Here is a 21,937-nt window from a genome sequence, read left to right on the forward strand (position 1 = left end):
CCACCAAATGCCAGTGGCACAATGGTTGTTGTTGAACCCACCTGCCCCAAACCTTGCACCAGGACTCTCTTAGCTGCAGTGAGACAGAGCCTGCCTGACTTCCATTTAGACTATAAATATAGATTTGCTTGTGCTTAGCTCTCATTTTAGCAGGTGAACAGGGACAAACAGAGCAGTGGCAAATAATTTGTGGCTACACTATCAAGTCATCTTCCTCTGGTTTTGGAAGCCCAGCTGTAAGTCCTTCTGTGACGGTGCACAGCAAATTGTGTTAACCAGTGCCTGTTCTGTAGCTCCAAGTGGGTCTTGGTGTCTTTGTCTGGGTGCACTGCAGTCAGGTGTGTCACTACCAGCATAAAGAAACGTATTTAGGGACATAACCCCTCCCTTCTCTTTTCAGAAATGCAGTTATGGCCTTTTAACTTTTTCCTCTAATGATCCACTTTACAAGTTCAAACGCTGTATGATGCAAATTAGAACTGCTTTAGGGCATCAGTATCAGCTCAGCATGCTGCTCATCATCATCTTAAATCCACAGTTGAGCTCTGCTTCTGGGACACCAGGAGGTAGCTGAAATATATAGGCTGAAAGAAATGCATGCTATTCAGCAAGTTGTGCCAGATTTTTGGAAAGTATGTTCAAAAAGCCTGTCCTTTATAAAAGTAAGAGCACGGGTGAGAAAGAGAAATGCTAAAGCAGATGTGTTAAGCCTGTGAGATAGAGAACATGAACAATGTATTGAAATATAAATCATCTAATCCATGTTGTCCATGGCACGTGCAATGTGATTGGAATTATTTTGACTTATGGGAAAGATTAGAACCCATAGTTCTTCAGTTCTTGACCATGCACTAATACCGTTCTAGCATGATTGTTGTTTTCTGACTCTTAATAGTCAGGGCCATCTCCAGGGAGAATGATGAGCACTGAAATCCCACACAGGGATGAGCCCTCAGAGGGTTCAAAGAGGGCCCTGAGCCCAGGTCGCCTGTGCTACAGTTAACAAAGACTATAAAAAGGGGAGGGTGATTGGATGTAATTTTGAATGAATGATCTGGGTCCTCTGCTTTCTTGCAGTTTCTGATCTGTATCTGTTACCTTGTGCCTTGGGCATCTCTGTTGGACTCTTTTCTTGTAGTTTAGGTGCAAAATGACTGATTCTGACACTGCAAACAGGTTTGGGTATGAATTGCCAGGCTTTACATTTAGAAACCAAAGTGCCTGTGCACTCTCAGGTACCTAAGTGTAAATCTCAATCTGGAATTTTAGAACCATGGATACTTCTTCTATTTCAGGACCAAGGCACTGAGCAAGTCTGCCATGTTTTGTACATGCAACCCAAATTTAATAAGCAACATTCCCACTCCTTTTCTGTGGGCTGTGTGTGAGTAGTGACACTGCTGTGGTTCAGCATGGTTTGACTGTAAACACCATTTGCTGATGGGAACACATTCCTACAAGAACATCCCCAGGAGCAGGAGTACATAGTAACAAGTGTGGTGCTGTGACTTGCAGTAAAGGAGTAGTCATCACAGCAGCAGAATCACTACTTTTAAATCAAGTCAAGTCTGTTTCCAAAGATCCTGGTCAAGGTGGATGATGGTCATGTTCTACATGTCTGCTCTTTTTGTATGACTTCACCAGACCATTGTATCTCTCCTTTCCTGTCTTATATGTTCTCAAAATTCCAGCCTAGCTCCACCCCTAATGCAACAAAGAAAACTCCTGAACAGTCTCAGAAGCCTTTGGTTAATCAACTGTAACCCTTTGCTACAGGTTTAGTTTAAAAATCAAAACTGACATTTAGGACTAAAACCTTACTTTTGCTGGGAGTGGATGAACCTGGAGGTGCCTCCAGTTCATACGTGGTGAGTGATGTTCATCAGGTAAACATGAAAGCTGCTTTAAACTGATTTAACTTTTGAAAATGTGCAGCAGTGCCATGAGCATTAGTCCCTGTGTTTAGAGACAGCACTAGTTCATCCTTTTGTGTCTAGGAGGAATGTCAAACACCTGTAATCTTTTAGACATGTTTCTTTGCAACACTGGTGCTTTAGATTTTAAAGATTTATGCCCTTTATGCATTTCCTTTAACCTGTTAAATATGTTAGATGTTGTATATGGTAACCCTGAACTTAACTTCTACAGACTTTAACTTTGTACTCACAGCTGCTGCATTGAGGTTTTTACATTAAATAAGTCCAGGCTATTAGTGTCCAAAATACATGACTGTTGTAATTTACTGTGAGAGTAGTGTCTTTCAGATGCACATCTGCTCTGTGATCATAAGTCCATACATTGAAGTGCTTAAATGCTTCACTATGAACCATTCAGATCCCAGGTGAAAAATCAGCCTAATCTTAGAGCATTTGTTTCTTGCCTTCTGACTCTGCCTTTTTCTCTTTCTGCAGCTTGTGGATGTGACCTGGCTCAAGGAGGATTTTTTGTGAGACAGGGAGACTACATCTGTACTTTGGACTACCAGAGACTCTATGGCACACGATGCTTCAGTTGTGATGAATTCATTGAGGGAGAAGTGGTCTCAGCACTGGGCAAAACCTATCACCCAGACTGTTTTGTGTGTGCTGTTTGCAGGTAAGTTTTCTACATGAAGTTGTGTTTCGGATGCCAGAATGCCCTGAATGCCAGGCATTCAAACCAATAGCCTAGAGATAGGGTTTTCTTTTACTCACTCCTTAAAAAATTGCAGAATTAAAAAGAAAAAAAAAATCTGTAATTTCGAGTGCCTCCCCTTTTTCCAAATGTGTTTTTCTTTTTTATGTTATATTTGAGGTTTTTAAAGTACTTTAGAACCATCCACTGTCTTTGTTGTAAGACGTTTTGCCCCAAGTATTGCTTAATTTCTCTGGTGTCTTCTGTTTTGTCATTTGTTAGCCTGAAGTTACAAAGGATTGCAGTGCCAATGGCTGAGTCCTCAGCAGGCTGCTACTAAAGCCCAGTGTAGTTCAGGGGGATCATTTAGCCAATGGGTCCCAAACTCAGCAATACAAGGGACTGATGTCATCCTGACCTGCCTCTTAATCCTCTTGTGTAGAACTGGCACAAACATATCTATTGAAGACTTCACAAAGAAGCTTAAAGTAGTGCACTAAGCCTTCAGAAAACCTTCAAACTGCTGTTTTAGCAGTTTGGATCAAATGGAAATGCTGCCAGAGTTTCTCTGGCTGAACTTGAGCTTTTAGGAGTACAAGAAAAGTAACCCCACTTTCAAAGGGCTTCAGAGCCCAACGAGGCACTGGTGCAGCACAGTTTAGATCTCTGTGTGCTGGTGCCTCTTGCAGGTGACTGTGCAGTCCCAAACCAACGTGGCCATGTCACTATGGCTGCCTGCCAGCCCAGCCTGCCCTGCCCCTGGAGCTCAGAAATCCTCCTGCAAGAGCAGGACGTCAAATTCCAGAGCAGCTGTGGCTCGTGACAGAATCTCAATTAAATAAAGTAATTGCACAAATAATAATAATAATAGCTGTGATAGAGGGGAGACTCTGAGATAGACAAGCCTTTATTGTATTAAATTCTGTCTAAGTTTTGATCTGTCCAATAGGCAGCTTTTTCTTTTGGATACCTAAATGTGGAGATTAAAGATAAGAAAAAAATCCTAACATATTTTTCATATTTTATTTTTTCTTTTAATAATAAAGGGAAATGACTTCAAGTGTGTCTCATTAATTAACTGCTGGCTGCACATGCTATTGACCTGCAGCCTGGCAGTATTACAGCTCTTGTAGAGATGAGCAGAGATATTTTTTGGTACCTTTATTCTCAGCACTAGTACCTTCTGTAAAGTGAGGTACTCCATCATTTAAGAGAAATCAAAAAAATGGTTGATTCCGTTTTTCTGGCTAAATGTGCCTGTATCCTTAGTCACACCACTAGAGCTTAGCAAAAATGTATTTAAGTGTTATTACTGTACTTAGAAACTACCTACCTCGGGTTTCAGGCCATTGGAAATACCAGCTGCTGCTTTATTTAGTCAGTCCTTCAGCTGCTGGTTTGGAGTTTGGTAATACAGTTTATTTTATCTCCCTGGAAATTTGGAATAATTTGCCTTGTGACTAAAATATTTAAGTACCTAACAATTCAGGTGAGTTAAATTGCAGCACTGTGGAATTATTTATATTGCAAATATAATGTGTGATGAAGATGTGGTAAAGCTTTTAATAATGAAGTTCCTGACACAGTAATATATCATATAAAAAATAAAATCAGAGATGTTCCCTAACCTTCTGTATAACTAAATAGTTGTATTAAATGCTATTTTGCTGTTTCTAGTAGTTCAGTAGACAGACCCAGATCTGCTTCTGTTGCTTTTCTTGGAAGGACACACGAATTCATATTGTCTTCATCAGAGCCAGCTAATGCCCTGCTGACTAGCAGGATTCAATTAGTGTCTCCCAGGGGGGTTGTAACACTGATTTGTGGTGCAGAGCAGCAGAAGAATCTTGTCATGTGTTTATATGCTTTAAATCAGCTTCAATTACCCCTGTCATTGCAAGCCAGACATAACCTGTGTTTTTTATGAGGAAGAGTGTCCTATCTAAACATCATCAGCATTTATTTTATTGAGTGATATCCTCAGTAAAAATAAGGTTGGTAGGCTGTAAAGGCATGATGTTTAAGCCACAAGAAGGAACTTGTTTGTTCATTTAAAAAACAGTAATAACAGAATAGGGGGGAAAATGGTGCAAAACTCTCTACCTTGGTATTTTCCACGGTGGGAAGAGTCAGGAGAATCATTTGTGCCCTCATTTTTTACATATGGGCGGAAACCTTAAATACTGCGCCAAGGCACACTGTCAGCAGTAGTTAGTGGATGATGCCAACTGCATTTGGCATTACCTTTTACAGCCAGACTTTAATGTGGGTGCTGTGTTAGAAATCTAACCTTCAGAATGGTGTGAAATTGAGAGGTGGTGACTGCCTGGCAGTGGGGCTGATCCTGCTCTCACGGAAACCAAGTCAGGTTCTTACCATCTTCAGCATGAAAACACTGGCAGCAGAAGTCATTTTGCACTCATGACACATTTCTCCAGAATGCTGCAGGATCGTTGAATTATTTTAAATGAGCACTGCTGCAAGTCCTATTTCTGTAGCTGCTGAAGTAACACTTCTAAACTGTTTCTACATTGCATAGTAAACCAGTGTCAGTATCAAGTCCTTTTTTTTTTATCCTTATTTTCAGAGAAGATAAGGTTTGAATAGAAACATGTGGGAAGTGTATGATAGGATCAGTGAGAAAACCTAGCTAGCAGGAGCAGTGGGAAGAAGTCAGCAATCCAAGGCCAGTTATCTCCTGATATTACTACTGTTGGATGCCACACGGCCCAGTGTCACAGGGAACTGTATTCCAACTGTATTCATTGTACCTTCTGCACTGCATTTGTAACCTGCTGCCCTCCTCTGTGAAAAAGCTGGAGTGCCAAGAAATCCCATCAGTGTTGGGCATCTCTTGGGAGTCAGGTCCTACTGCCCAGGGCTGCAGCAAGCTAAAGTCAAGAAAAATTTAAAAATTAATTAGTATTCAGAGAAAAACTGGTAGAAGTAGAATATATTGTGCCATCCTAGTTGATTGTTTCTCTCCATCTTGTGTTAACCAAGTGGTTCTTTAAAAAAATCAGGTTTCAGTTGTTTGCTCTGCTGGAGTAAAGATTAAGGGCTTAATCCCTTCTTCTTCCAGTGATGTTCATAATCTAGTGAAACCTTTTATCTGCTGTGGTGTTTTGTGATGATAATGCCTAAAACCAGGAATGAGTGGAAGAATAACAACATAGATTGAAAACTGTTGCAGATTAAAATGTTTACTCTGAATTCCCAGGAAGTGGCGGAACAATCTTCCTACATTAATTGGAAGGAGCTGTGTCCTCCAGAGGGCTGCCAAAGACATTTCCTTCAAAAGCTTCATGTGTTTGTAAAAGTGAAATAGAAAGAGGGAGAAAATTGAGGCTGGCTGTAGCAATAGAAGCTTAGTTTTATTAAAATTGTGCACATACGTCTTACATGTGTGTCATAGTCAGGACAGTTTGGCTCTTATGTGGGATGGGAAAGGGTAGGACATTGAGTCTTTCAGAAAGAAATGGGTTGTCATACCTGTGATAATACTCTGAAAATGGAATTTTCAGGACATGCCTTAGTGTGTTAAGTCCTATAGATTTAGTAAACATATATAAGATGTATGGTCCATTTAAGGTGGTACCTAGAGTATGATTTGTATTACTTGTGGGCTGTGTGTTCACTGAATATTAAAAAACCTGGGATTTAATTTTATGGGTATTATTGTAATTAGTAAAGTTGGGGGGTTGATGTTTATGTACCCAGTTGGAGGAGTGTATGTAATAGTTACCCCTTTAGTTTCAATATTTTTGTAAGTAAAAGTTGGGAAAAAATTGTGGCATGTAAAGGATAAAGAGAGGACAACTTGACCCCTAGGTGGAGGATAGAGTAGCACAAACATCCCAGATTAGTAAGGAAATGGGTTTGTGTTGGCTTTACAGAATTTTTATATTTAAGTTTTTCTGAGCTCAGGAAGTTTTCTTTTAAAACAGCATCTTGACAGAAGAGGTGACAGAAGATGTGCCATGTAGAGGGGAATAGTATGTGGAGGAAAGAGGCAGATACATATACTTCAAGGGGTTGACTACCAAATCCAGCTATAAAACCTCTTTCAACCCATTTGTATTTTTACTGTCTTCAAAAAGGTAATTCACAAGAAGGTAATTCACCAGGCAGTTGAATATAAAAAATGAGAAAGCTCAAATTCTTTTGTTTTTCCAGCAGAGATTGTGTAGTCCTACATATATAACACTGCTAGTTCTAGAAAGAACTGAGATATTTTGTGTATGTATCTCTTTAAAAATTAGGCTAATACTGAAAATTAAAAGTTCAAATTCAGTTTTTTCTTAAACATAGCAATCATGACAGACTTTTTGAATATGCTAAACCTTTTTATTTGCTCACTTCTTTTAGTGCTGCTGAATTTGGAAAGGGTTTGGTTTCCACTTAAGCAGTGCCTGGTGCTTCTTAAGGCATCTCATGAAGTGGTCTTCATCCCATCACCAGTCACCCACTGAACACTGATAGGTATTGCAGAAACCTAGGGTGTTGAGACTGAGATTTCAAAATCAGCCTGAGTGTTCTTGGCATTTTGATTCTAAACCAAATATATTTATCAGCATGTGGTTCTTCCTGAACAAAGGGATGGTGGTGTGCTGCTCTTCAGGTTTAAGTCTGCTGCTCTTTAGAGGAAGGGTCTGGAGTGCAAGTCCTGTGAGGAGCAGCTGGGGGTACTGGAGTTGTTTATCTGGAGAAAAGGAGGCTCAGGGGGTATTTATTGCTCTCTACAACTGCCTGACAGGAGGTTGCAGTGAGCTGGGGGTCAGTTTATTCTCCCAGGCAACCAGCAATAGGACAAGGGGAAATGTCTTTATGTTGTGCCAGAGGAGGTTCAGACTGGATATTAGGAAAAGCTTCTTCGCTGAAAAATGGGTTAAACATTGGAACAGGGTGCCAAGGGAAGTGATGGGGTCACCATCTCTGGCAGTGTTCACTAAATCAGGAGACATGGCACTTTGTGATGACATGAGCATGGTGGTGTTTGGTCAAAGATGGGACTTGATGATCTTGGAGGTCTGTTACAACCTTAGTGATTCCAGGATTCTTTGGTTCTACATGGAGCATCCCTATAGCCCTAGAATAATGTAGGATGGAAAGGATTTGTGGTGGTCCTGTGGTCCAGCCCCTGGCTCAAAGCAAGTCCAGTTTGAGCAGACAGCTGATGGCATTCCTTTAACATATTTCCAACAGACTCTCTATTCAACAAGCTCATGGTAATTCTTTTTCCTTATATTGAGTTGACACTCCCTATATTCCAGCTTATGTCTGCTGTCTCTTGTCCTTTCACTCGTTCCCTCTGAGAAGAGCGTGGCTCCAATTTTGTGTACGTGTCACCAGGTAGTTTTAGACAGCAACACGATGTCCCCTGAGCAGGTACATCTGCTGCAGCCCTGCCTGCCCATGTGTCCTGTGCTGCAGCTCTGAACCTGGCCACCTTCCCTCATCTCCCTCCAGTGAATCTTGTCCTGAGGAGCCCAGGATGGTGCCTGCTGCAGTCTCCGAAATGATGAGCAGCAGGGGAGATCACATCCCTGGATCTGCTGGCTACACTAATGCCTCCTAGGATGTGGCTGGCCAGTTGCTGTGGGGACGTGCTGCTAACTCATGTCCAACTGGGACCCCACATCTTCTCATGCTTTCCACTGATTGACCCCTGTGGTGCACTGGTGCATGGGGTTGTTCCTCACTGCTTGCAGGATTTAACATTTTCCATCACTGAAATTTGTGTAGATGGTAGATAGCATTCAATGTCTACTTTGTATCATTTTAATCCACAGGGATTCATCCCTATGGAGCACCTTGAGGGATGTGATTGTACCAGGTACAAGTTAGAGCAGAATTTGATCCTGCTGGTCCTTAGGTTGCCATCTGACATTACACCTGACCTGGTGTAACTGCAGCCAGCTGCTGAAATGAATAACACTGCTCTCTCAACAACCTGACCACAGGCTTCTCTTAATTTTCATATATCAAATTTAGTTTACTGTTCAGCCAGAGTCAGATCAGCAATTTAAAGAATAGATGGGCATCCATCTGCTCTGAAAAAAAAAAAAAAAAAAAAAAAAAATTTCTTTTGTCCTTCCCACAAAGCTTGAATGACCTGCCCACAGCTGCATAGATTGAGGCATGGTGCAGAGAAAGACTTCATCTTTTGGTATCAGCTCACAGTGACCCTGGGTTAGGCTGATGGTGCTTTGATGTTTTACAATATAGTTTTGCTGGTCATCTCCAGATTTTTTTCTGGGTTTGCAAATATTGTGGGCAGGTGGATAAAACAAATTTTGTTGGGAAATGAGTCATAGATGTATTAAAATTCTGCAAGTCATTTGAGAGAGCTGCTTTAAAAATGCTCTTAATTTTCATTTTAAAAATAGATTATCCAACTGTGAAAATCTCACTGAATATTTATTAAAGGATAAGTAGCTAATTAAAACTCTGTCCTGGTTTCTACAATACCTAGCAGTGTTCAGTGGGTGACTGGTGGTGAGATATCATTGTATTTGAAGGCAGATATGCTGCTCTTAGCCTAAAATTATATATATAGTTCTGCTCACAACTTAGAGAGCTCAGAAACTGAAACCTTGTTAATTGACTGTTGCCACCTTCTGTTGTGCCTTCACTCATACTGGCACTGAAATGCTTGAGCAGAGCTGCTCGTGAAAGGGAGAGGTCAGCTGGTACAGGAAAACTGACAAATATGCTGGGTATGAATTCCCAGTGAACAAGACAGTGAAACAAACTTTGAGACTTACTTATGGGTTTAGATGAACTGTGAGGGGAGGAAATATCTGCATGTACCTTGGGGTGGACAGCTCCAAGAACTTCTCTCTGAGGTTTTTTTCAGAGTTGATGTCTTGCGTATTTGGTGAACAATAAAGAACCAAAATTGTTGCCCTCTTGCATTGGAATGGAAAAGCATGGTGATTAGCTACTGAACTCTTAGAAAATAAACCAAGTACAGTATTTTTATGGGCTAGGAAACCCCCTATGTGCCCTCCCATCTAAGGAGGCTCTGTGATTTTCTGTGGTGCCTATAAACTTTGGCATGTTTGGAGGTGTCATCTGCTTGGTTCTGTCTTTGTGCCATAGGAGGTCAATAATCCTCTTCTCCTCTAGTTTTAACTTATTTCCTTTTAGATTGTTGATTGCTTAGGCAATGATGAGATGAGCCAATTCAAAGTGGGCAGTCCCTGCTTTTACATTAGCTTGGTGCATCTGTTTGAGTGGAGCTTCTGTGCTCTATGGGAAGTTCATCTGGATCTTTTTTAGGTATATCCCTGAGTCGGAAGATATAATTACAAGATATACCTTACCTCTCCCTTCTGCTCCTTATACATGACATACAAGATTGTTCAGGAGTCAAAAGTCATTCTTCAGAGCTCCAGCACGTCACCATCCCCAGGATTATTAATGGTGCAAAGCCATTTTGCTGTTGCTGTTTTACTGAGACATCTCATGAGAGCCCAGCTGGGTCATGAGCTGAGCCCAGCCTTGTTTCCCATGGAGACTGTGGCAAAACACAGTTGAAGGTCCTGTCCTGTCCAGGGCATGCATTTGTGCATAGGAATGAAAGATGCCAGGGTGGTTGTGTGATGGTGTCAGTGGAGCAGGGTGCTGCTTTTTTAGGGGTTTAATTTGGAGCAGATTACCAGTGGTTGTTATAAGTCTGTGTATATCTGTAAGTCAAGATGAGATGTGTTCCTGAAAACATGCAAGATACAAATTCTTGTCTCAGTTCTGGAATGGTTGAAATCCCTTGGCTTTTGTCTTTCCAGGTCAATTAGTAGTGCTAAGTTCTAGGCTTGATTTTGTAATATTTCTTTAAAATGAAAACGTGATTAAATGGTTTCTTTCACATTTACAGCAGAAAACTAGGACAGCATTTGAATTGTATCACTCTATTTTTGAGACAGTTTTTGGTAAATAGTAATGAAATTTTATTATCTATATAGAACTGTACCACATTTACTAATTTTTATTCAAATGTATGTATATTTGAATAAGCTTTGTGTTGGTCGAGATGACCTTCAGAGGTCCTTTCCCACTTCAACTCTTCTGTGAGTTCATAAAGCTCTTTTATTATGCCATGTATTAGAAGTGTCTCTGGCTTTAAAAAGTATCAAAATCTGTTGCAGACAACACTTATGACCTAAAAAGAGAGCGTTGGGAGTTTTTCTGAACGTGTGACACAGAAGCTTGCTGCTGCTGCAAGACAGGACAGGTTTCCTCACCACATCCTGCCTGTCACACTAGAGACAGTGTTGTCTTCTGGTTAGGTTATTGAGTAAAATTCATGGTACAAAATCCTCCTTGAAACAGGTGGAAATTTAGGCCTCCTGGATCTATAATAACATGGTGTTGGACCTTTTTGTACCAAAGCCATGCAGAGATCATTGAGTTGGGTCAGAGAGTGAGGCAATATTAAAGATTGTTTCCATAAAGTTTTTTTCCTTATTATAACGTTAGGTAAGTGACAAGGTAGGATGTTTTTTGACTACAAAACCTTAAGAAAGAGAAAAAAAAAGTTAAATGCAGAATTCATTATCAGATATCAAAAAAGATAATAATATTTACACTCCGTGTGTCCTCATGATTTTTTAAAATTATCACCAGTGGTCCAAAATGGATGGCATTTAGCTGGTTTCAAATATATTTTAGTAACATTATATAGAAACAAAGGACAGCATTGGTTCTGTTCTTTTTCTAAGTAATAAAAAAATTATTTTAATTTAATTGCACTGGGAGCAATTCTAATGTAATTCAAAAGTAGAATAAATTTTTCTTAGGCAGTTTAGGGAGCAAAATAATGTTTACGTTTAGCACAAAGTATCTGTGTAGCTTTTGTAGTGGACACAACCTTGCAATTGGTATGAATTTGATAGTATTTGTGGGAGCACGCCATGAGTTTTAATGAAATGTTAATGAAATAGTGTGGTCAGATGGACTTCATCATGAAGCAGAAGGTGTGTGTTATGCTTGTGCCCCATTAAGCCATATTTTGATAGCTTGGATGGGGATTTAGTTGGACATGAGCTTTGGGTGGAGTGAAATGTGTTTCTAAACCCTCACCATCCTTTGCTGCATATGAAGTGATTTGTCCATCTGGTTCCCTTAGAGGAAAAGCCTCAGTGGTTTCTGTGCCCAGACAAGGAAGTGCACAGCAGAGAGCTTTTGTTTTAAGAACATTGATAAAAAGGAATGATTTAATTATGTGTAAGGAGAGCTGTTGTTGGGTAGGGAAAACAAATAATACAGACACTGTGGGTTTTATAACTGGGATAGGATTTTTCCCTTTGAGAGTTCACTAACATTTGCTTTCTGAGAACATAGATTAAGAGAAAGACTTTGATGTGATAAAAGTTGTGAGGACAAGTGCTGATTTTTAATGTATAAAAGTCATCACTCTTCTGCAGCTTTTTAACAACATAAAAGCAGCTGCATTTGCCTCTACTTAACTCCCTGTAATGCCAATTTTATTTTCATTCTGTAACTGATCCTGTTAGTGATGAACTCTGGCTGATACTACATTTCTTAGATACACAACAATTTGGACTTGAGTGCTCACCGTGTTTTTGTATCTTTAGGTATTATTATTTTTCCTAAGAAGCTGTCACCATCTGCATTTCAAGCTGTATGTTTGATATGCCCCTTTGATACTTAAGCCTCTAAGTGGCTGGAAAACTGAATGAGAACTGGGCAAGCAGAGAAAAAGAAGCCAGAGTATAATCAGTTCCTTTATGGAAAGATCTTTAATTCTGATAAAGGCATGAGACTGTAACCAGTTTGTTTTTGTTTCTGCTGTTGTAGGTTGCCTTTCCCTGCGGGTGACCGGGTAACTTTTAATGGGAAGGAATGCATCTGCCAGAAATGCTCCCTGCCCCCTTCCAGCAGCACTGGCTCCTTCCCTGTACAGAACCTGCGAAGTAAGTATGGATTTCTGCTCTTTTCAGCCAGCATTTTCTACTCTTTTCTTAGTCTGCACAGACTAAGTTTCAGGAACATAATTTTACACCAGTATGTAAAATTGGAATTTCTACTACTCTGCTGCATATGAAATACAATGTAGCCATGTGAAAAAGCATAGAGTGTTTTTTCTAGAAAGTCTGATATTAAAAAGAAACATAGATGGTGCTATTATAGGATTAACAATACATTAAGCCTCTCAAAGATTTGATTAAAATGAACTAAATCAAATTATCTGGAGAAAAACATAGATGCTAATATTTTTGAGGATTTAGTCCAGTCCATCTGAAATAAAAGCCAATGTGAGATTTAATGATTTTTAAGTGTTCCAGTATTGCTTCAGAAAGTATCAGTGGCAGGACTGCATGGCTAAATACTACAAGCAAGGGATTTTAATGTGTGTAGTGTCAGTGGAGGACATTCACCTTGACCTCACGCTATTGTGCACTATCAGAAGATACAAACACTATGGGAAAGAAATGTGGTCTTTTCACACCAACTCCTTCTCAGTAGATCATAGAGAGGTGATGTTGCTTTAACTCTGTTCCTCTGCTGTTTTGCTCATAAAGTGCTGCCATGCTTTAAGAGTCCACCACTACCTTTATGTAATTAAACAGCAGCAGCAATTCAATTCAACAGAAAAGACAGAAAATTTTTTAATTACTGTTACATCAAGCTGGATTCAGGATGGCTGAGGAAGGGCCCCATGGATTGCTCATCTTCTGTGTAAGGAATCTAACCTACTTCTGGGAGAAATCTCTCCTTTTTTTCTCTTTTCTTTTTCCCCCACATTTCTTCACAGAAGTCTTCACCATCTCCTTTCTACAGTTCATCAGCAAAAGCTGCTGTGTGAATGCTCTGTGAGATGCTCTACCAATTCCTCTTGCTAATGCCGTTCTCTTTTGGGGAAAGGTTGGCCCTTTCTGTTAGGTGCTTTCTCATGTCACTTATTCCAGCGATGGATCTTCCTTGGCCATCTTTGCTGTCTCCTTGTCATATGTGAAAAGTGCCTTTGACTATAATGAACATTATTTGCCTGGTTGAGTACTGACAGAACAAGATCATTTGATTATCTCTGATACAGAATCCTTTAATGTATTTACATTCCCTTTCTCTGTGCACACGCACACCGTGGAGAGTTTTTCCTGCCATTGCACTTCCTCTGCTCTCTTGCGTCACTGCCCTGAGCCTTCCCAGAGCACAGATACCTGCAGACATCAGCAAACCACTTGCCTCAGAGGGAAACAGCCCTGGGGGCAAGCACATCTCTGGGGCAAAACCTGACCCTTGAAGAGAAAAGTTTACCTTTTCCCCACATTGCAGAGAAGTGAATGGTGTATCTCCTGGGAAGAGCTTTCTTGGAAAAGACCTTAATGTTTTAAACAAGCAGCTCTTATTAGTAGTGCACAAAAACATGACCTCAGGCAAACTTTTTCAAGGAAGGAGTAGTACACTGACCCACTGTTACATTGGGTTTGTTCCTGCCTCAGAACTCTCTGGTGTGTACCATGTGTGCTGTTCCCCAGCCTATTTATCTCAGCAGTGCTTTCAGAACATCTCTTGGGGACTCATTGAGCTCCCAACATCACTGCCCCCTCTGACAAGTCCTTCAGTTTTCATCCTCCCCTTTTGCTTCTAACCTCCTTCATGCATTCCATTTGGTAGAAATGAAGAATGTAAAATTCTCTCTTTCTGCCTGAGTCCTTGAATTTTTTATTATATAAGTACCTACCTCTCTGTTTTGTTTTGTTTTATAAAACACTAGCTCTGAAAGCCTCTTGTGACAGTGCTGATTTTGAGAGCGTACTCAAGGAAGAATATTAACATGTAGCAGCAAATTGATGTGTTCCACAGAGTTATTGCCTGAAATTAGTTGAGTCACCAAAGAATGCTGCATCCAAGATGGGAAGACAAGGACATGCATCAGTAGGCACTGTTGGCATAGCAACCACAATATTTGTTTGTAATTATCTGGCACTTTACAGAGAAAATAGCAGTTGGGAATAAAAAAAAGTAGCTCACAAAATGCTGCATTTCTGCCCACCCAAGCTTAAACCAGCTGAGAGGTGAATGACATTTGAGCACATGATGTTGTATTCAGTTTGTGAAATAACTCTCAAGCAGTCAGATTAAATTAGATTTCCAGATGAATCCCCAGTACAGGGGAGATCACAAACAAATTTCTGATTGCAGTTGAACAACAGATACTGTAGAATACTGCAGGGACTAAAACCAGGCACACACCCAAATGTTCTTTATTATTAGCAAAACTCAAATGTTCTGATTTGGAGTGCACATGCTTTTGTGCTAGGCTGGTTTCCAGGTATTGGAAACAAGAGGGTAACATTAAAGAGACACATTATTGCTCCCTCAACACGTTCCAAATCCACTAAGGGAAAATACAAACTATGCTTTATCACTGTGTGCTCAGAAGTGAAGCATTTACAATTTCACTTAGCTGTCTCGTTAGGGTCATGTAACCAGTGAAATACAGTCTTAAATCAGAAGTTTTTAGGAGGACTGTTTAAATGTTTTAATGAGATCCTAAGTTGAGAGTTCTTTCTTAATAACTAGATAAATCTTTCTAATGCATTTGCATAGCTTTGTGTTCCATGCAAGATATTGCTATGGGCTTGTTTTCTCTCCTGGCATTTCTGAATGATTCAGTGTCTTTCAGGTTTTGTCTTTTCCCTAGAAAATTGGTGGTATATCTCAAGAATTCCTAAAAATACTATGTATTTTTCCACATGAGATGGAAGATATTTTATGGAGGATTAGAAGGATTTTATGGAGGATTGCTACTAGAATCAATTTATCACTGGCATTTATCCCTTTTTTTCCACATATTCTGACTATTTTAGCATTTAGTAAGAAAATCATCCATAGACAGGAATCTGTAGAGTGAAAAGTGAATGAGAGATGGACCTTGTAGAGGATTAGAGGTTTCATTTGGGATATAGAGAACCAGGTCCAAATCCCATGTCTATGTAACTTCTCTGAAGAGGGCAGAAACTGATTGAAGGTTTGGCTTTTGCTAGCTTAGTCAAAATCTTCCGTTGTTAAAAAGAAAGGTAACCAAACCCCCAGACAGTCTTGTTCTCAGTTACTCTTTCTGGGGAGCATAACTAGTTTACCTACAACTTGTTAAACCAACATAGACTGGCCTTTGTTACCAGTTATTGCATGTTTTACATGTATTTTTTGTTAGCACATCTTGGAGATTTGTGTAAGTGAATTTTCATAGAGAATAAATACATAGCCATCACTTTCACATATTGAAATGTCACTAATGCCTCTTAAGTATTGGTCTGTTTTTCCTGGTTACAGGACATTTCATACCAGAATTTCAGCTTGGATTTTTCTCATGGTTGCAAAAATAATATTGAAATAAGTAGAGCTTGCAGATCCAAATTCAAATGCTAATATGAAGAATCAGTTTTTTGTTTTAATCTTCATCTTTTTTATTTATTTTGTCAGGCTGATTTGCGATGCTTGAAAAATCCATCAGCAAAACTTCATTTTTTTAACCACAGTGCAAATGAATTAAAATAAAGCCTAAGTCACTAGGAAACTGAAGTCATCAGCTTTTTTCTTTGAATTATGCATATTTTTTAGCTATTTCAGAGCTTTCTAAGGGCAGTAACACTTGCCATCCATCACGGAGCAGTGGAGTGAGCAGTGGAACCATCATGAGCTGGTACTGGGACGCTGATGGATCCTTGTACTGCTGCAACCAACTGCTGCATGACCACCTAAAGAATATGATTCACTCATATGGGTTTTTCTCTTGCAGATTGTGGGGGTTGTGGTTCAGAAATAAAAAATGGTCAGTCCTTGGTCGCCTTGGACAAGCACTGGCATTTGGGCTGTTTTAAGTGCAATACATGTGGCAAGCTACTGAATGCAGAGTATATCAGCAAGTAAGTAAAGGAGTATTTTCACCTCTTTTAAGCATTCTTTTAATGCTGAATAATTTATCATTTCATACCCTTTATTTTATATACATATACCTGTTCGGAAATAGATATTATTGTCTAAATTATTATCTAAATTGTATTTAAAAAATGAAATGGAGAAAAGTAGAAGTCATATTTTTCCATTTACCTGGAATGGGACTTGACAAAGCAGCTATGTTACAGAGAGGCAGCAGATGGAATATGTTTTCAAGACCAAATGTATGCCCTTAGTTACCTATGGTTTTGCTCTCTGTGATGCTGTAATGTAAACAAGCAGTTTTTTTCTGTATGTATTATAAAAGAAGAAATGTTAGCTAGAAGTTCATTAAGGATGTACCAGAAGTTCATTAAGAATGTACATACCATACTTTTGTGCTGCTCCAGACCCTCATGCTGTCAGATTTGGACTGAATGTGATGGCAGCACTGAGAAACAGCACAAAGCACACACACCGACCACGTCCCATGTCAACACTTTCCTCAGGCCAGTGACATGCAGGCCTTTCACTGCCCAAGGCTCTGGGATTAATTTCTGCTTCAGAGAAATGTGTTATGTTGAAATTTTCTTAAGCAGCAAAGTAACGCAGAAAAGTCACCAGTGCCCAGAGATGATGGAGTTTCAGAGCCTGTCCCCCACTGCCTTTTTCTTTGGATTTCAATTAACACAGGTACAACGTTTAATTTCACAGCCTGCACTGGAGAACAGTATTTATTAAAAACGTGTTCTTAAATAAGGTTTTTTTTAATTGCCTCAATGTTGGGCTAGTCTGCTGTATTTTAGTGCAGTGCTTTTTTTGCTTGCTATTGAATATATCCCTCTGTAAATTGTAAAGGTACAATTAATGCAAAATCATCTTTTTTAAAAAGACTAAATGCCAAACAAAATAACTTAAGAGAAGAAACATCCTGTCTTTAAATATTTCAATTAATTATTGTGATAACTTCTAGGTTAGCCTCTAAGAAATCCAACTTCCAGGCTATAAGATTAATTTCTATGTTTCTTCAGGGAAATGTCTGATAAAATTATGCCTCTGCTAATAAATCATGGGCTGTTTCAGTATAACACACAAAACATATTTAACTATGTTTAACATGAACTTTGAAACGTGAGAAAAGTCTCCAGGTTCTTCCTAGAGTAATTTGTTTTCATTCATCAGTTTAATGTCTACATGTACAATTTAGTAAAATTGTAAAATGTGAAATTAACAGGTTCTTGTCAGGGCAATAGTCCAGATGTTCTGGTTTTGATGCTTTAAAATAAAAGCTGAGACTCCACATTTTTTTTCTTCATATCTCTAAATTGTGTCTTAACTCACTGGTGGCAGTAAAATAGCTGCTTACATCATGCATGAACACACTTCTGCTCAGGCTGAATTCTTGTAGTCATTGCTGGCTTCTGTGGAGCACATTCCCAAGTTGTTTGATCAATGACTGTCTCCAAGCAAGTTCAGTCAAGAGTGCCAGTGGATTTAAATGTTTATCAAAACTTGGTTCATAGACAAGATATTTGCGAAATTACTCCCTGCAGTCTCAGCTAAAGGATCAGGTAATCCATATATCAGATGATACACAATGGGATTAATTAGATGATGAGGGGAAGAGTAATATGTAGAAGCAACTATCTTTCCACAGAGGGGAAAACTCGTGAAAGAATTTAATGGGTAACATGATTAAAAAGGTGGTGTGAGGATCTCAGAGACTGAGTGTTATTACAAGGCTGATGTTTAGCAACAAAGGAGAAAGGCGGTCCAAAATAGTTGTTTATTACTATTCAACTTTTGACTATATTAATAAATAACAAGATACTTGGGAGGCAGGAAAGCCCATAAATACCCCATGAAGTGTTGAAACATTGACACATTTTAGATGCATAATCTCCCAGTGATCTGTAAGCTTACATAAAGCAGTACCTGTACAGCCTGTTGTTCTTCCCTAGGGATGGGGTTCCTTACTGCGAAACAGACTACCACGCCAAGTTTGGTATCAGGTGCGACAACTGTGAAAAGTACATCACAGGAAGAGTGCTGGAGGTAAGGAGAACCTGTCATTCAAGCACATCTCCAAGTGTACAAAAAGACTAGCTCTTTTGGGTTTAGTCCTGTGCTCACAAACAAGTGTTAATGCAGCAGCTTAATGTTACTTTCATTAAATACCAGGAACTTCTGTGATCAGATTTTTGACTTGGCAATACATAAACACCCTAAATGGATATTTATGGTACTAGAGAATGTTCAGGCAGCAGAAGTAATAAATGAATGTGTTATCAGGCATGTTTTAAAACTTGCACTAAATTCATTTGTAATTTCTGTTTTTTTTTATTCTCTTTTATGTCCCCAAAGATAGGATGAAGCTGTAGAAAAGTAAAATGTTATTTGAACTGTGTTTTTGCAACCAAAAATTAACTGTGTGGCAGAGTTTTTTTTGCACTTGTTGTTCTAAGAAGTGTGAACTTGTTTAGTGTAGGTATATGTTTATGCATTATACAAAAATTTTCATATAACTGAACCAGTGTCACAAAACAAATATAATCCTTTGATCAGAATAAAATTTATCCTTGGATCTAAGTGTATTGCTGACTTGTCAGTGTCATCGATTATCTACTTTTTCTTTTTAATTATCTGCTTTTCCCTGTTAAGTCCAAGCAGTGCAGGAGTTAGGGAGAGTTGCTCAGGTTCTCTCTCTCTTCATCAGTTAAAAAAGCCTAGAGAAGTCCCAAAAGGCTTCCACCAGAGAAAGATCTGCTTGGAGTCGCACGAAGTCTTAATATCCAAGTGGTGGACAATTTTAACTTGTTAGGAGTGATGAGCAAGTATCCATACCAGATGGGAGTCTGTATTGGATGGGATATGGTGTTAACATAGGCAGGAGAGACATTAACAAATATTTTTACAGACCTCTCCAGAAAGAGATTTCTAAAAGGGAATTTGAAAGAGTATGAAGACAGTTTTCTCACTTTTTTGCACACAGTTGTCACAACTGGAAGAGGCAAAACAAAAGAAAAAATGTCTTAAAACCTTCAAAAATGTAAAAGATGACCAGTGGAAGCTGTTATATGTTTTTGGAGGCATCAACCATTGACACTGAAGGAAAGGAAGTAAAAAGGGGTGAGGTTTGAAAGTGAAGGTAATTAAAAGAGGTGAATGCAGAGAGAAGAGTTAAAGCTATAGCAAATTTGAAGTGCACTTACTCAGAGCAGTTAACAAAGAGTGATTAATACTGAGATAGGAGAAGAACAGAAGCTCCATTTTCTGTACTGACTCTTGGCTTCACAATACTGTGTTTTTCTGTCCTGGTTCTTGCCTTGAAATATGTGCAAGAATGCTCTTTTTATGTGGTAATATTTTACCTGCAGTATGGTTAAACAATAGCATGTGGTGTGATGTGATTAAGAATTGGGTCCTTACTGTTTCTGTGGCTAATAAAAAGGAAAAAAAAAACCACCTTAAAGATCTGCATAATAACAGTACCAAGTGTGATTTGTGGAACCTGGGAGCACATGTGACTGTAGTTGATTCTTCTGACTGCTTGGTGAGAGTGTCCTAAATAGAAAGACAGTTCCTTGTTTTTATTGTAGATGAGCCAGTAACAAAGTGGGAAAAGCTAATTTTTGAAAGCTATTGTAGGAATTCTACCATGACACATTGCATATGATGGTTTTGATCAGTGTGTGTCACTCTCCTCTCCGTTCTCCAATGTTGCTCTAAGGACAGCTCTGTACCACTGATCCTCATCTTGCTTTGTTCCTGATTCAGGCTGAGAGCTACATTCATTGGTCTGTGGCATTTAACTGTGGAAAAAATACTCATTTAAGATACCAAAATGTTTTTTAAAAAGTAGATGAGGAGAAAGGACTTTCAGCATCTGTAAAAGCACAGATAGTATCATTGTGAAACAGGAAACATAGGTTGAGGTTAGACTGGAGTAGGAAATTGATTTGAATGGTTACAATGACTTTTAATGTCTGGACACTTGTTGGAACAACCTGGAAATATTATTATCTGTATTTTTTTTTCTATAGCACTGTGCAAAACAGTTTGTTGGTTTGTGTGCAGCAAAGCTAATGAAGCTTGAACATGGGTGCATGTCCCATGTCCTGGCATTCTGCTGTCACAGTAGGTCCTGTTCTTCACAACATCTCCCAAGATATCTGCTCCCATCCCCTCTGTTTTTCCGTGACACATCTCAAGAGCTTTCTGTATGTTCCCACTGCCTCACGGTGACTCACACTGTGAGCCTTCCCCCATGTGATCAGCCTGGATTTCCATGACTCTTTGGAACTCTGTAAGGGATCACTTCAAGCAGCCATTGAGTTTCAGTGTGGACTGGAGAGCAGCTGGATGAGGAGGTAATGCACACACCTCGTTTCAGCAGGAAGCCAAACAAAAAGTCACGGTGTGAGCCAACAGCTTTGAAAGGACGCAGAGAGCGTGTCTGTAGCTAACGTGGTTAAGGCATTTGTTGTTTGTGTGCAGCAGATGGACTTGCTCAAAAGGCTTGGAACTGGGCTGATCTTTTCTCTCTTTCCCTGGTCTTTGTATTGAACTCGATGGCTGTTTGTTGCTAGCAGGCTAATTGATGTGTTTGTGTATCTTCTGGTCAGGAGGACAGAGAAAATGCAGGGTATTGTATCGTGCCTGCTCTTTGTTGCAGGACGTATTATTAGTGGAGTTGTCTGGAACACTGACACATTTTTCAAAACATCGGTATTTCTTTTTACCATCTTGAATATTATCTGGAGAAACACAGAAATAATAGGGCAAATTGCTCTTAAAGTGGGGGGAAATTTCGACAGCAATAATTATTAGGCAGGGGAATACTCTCCCAGAGAGCTGCTGGAAACTGTCACTTTGAAAGTCTTGTAACAAGATTGGACAAGGCACTGGAAAATCTGTGTTAGGGAACAGTCCTGCAATGACAAAGGGAGGGACTATATGACCTAATAGGATTTTTTCCATCTCTGATTACTGTGATAATGTCAGGAGGACAGCTGCTTCCACAATTATTCTGTGCCCAGATTTTATAATATTGTCTCCCTATCCAATACTTGCTCATTTTAAGTGTTTATTCAGCAGAAAGGAAGGGAGAGTCAACTAGTGTGAGTTACTGATAAATTGTAAAGTATGACTGTTTTTGTAGGTTGTCAGCCAAATACAGTGATGATTTAGTTACCTAAATTCTTCTCTCAGCCCATTTTCTGAGGGCCAGAGTAATTCCATGTAGTAAATGGGCTTAAACACAGGATAGCTTTGTTTATAATTCCTTTCTAGTTTCTTTCTTCCCTCCAGTCCACCTTGGCTTGCTCCTACTCTCCCAGGGAACTTGTACTGGAAAAGCTATAAAAGGGGCTGAGCAGTTAATTTATGGAGACGATAAATTTTATTACTTTTAAAG

General features: G+C 39.4%; 1 protein-coding gene across 15 annotated transcripts in view; it reads left to right on the plus strand.

Moving 5' to 3' along the window:
* Positions 1–21,937, plus strand: part of ABLIM2 (actin binding LIM protein family member 2) — a 167,992-nt gene that overhangs the window by 85,253 nt on the left and 60,802 nt on the right. For all 15 annotated transcript variants that reach the window (XM_072927966.1, XM_072927968.1, XM_072927971.1 and 12 more), the window contains 4 exons: positions 2,412–2,595; positions 12,436–12,551; positions 16,385–16,511; positions 18,483–18,576. In XM_072927966.1, coding sequence (XP_072784067.1) covers positions 2,412–2,595; positions 12,436–12,551; positions 16,385–16,511; positions 18,483–18,576 — 521 coding nt within the window. The remainder of the gene's footprint in view (positions 1–2,411; positions 2,596–12,435; positions 12,552–16,384; positions 16,512–18,482; positions 18,577–21,937) is intronic.

The sequence above is a fragment of the Taeniopygia guttata genome, chromosome 4 (genome assembly GCF_048771995.1).
Source record: "Taeniopygia guttata chromosome 4, bTaeGut7.mat, whole genome shotgun sequence".
Taxonomy (NCBI): Eukaryota; Metazoa; Chordata; class Aves; order Passeriformes; family Estrildidae; genus Taeniopygia; species Taeniopygia guttata.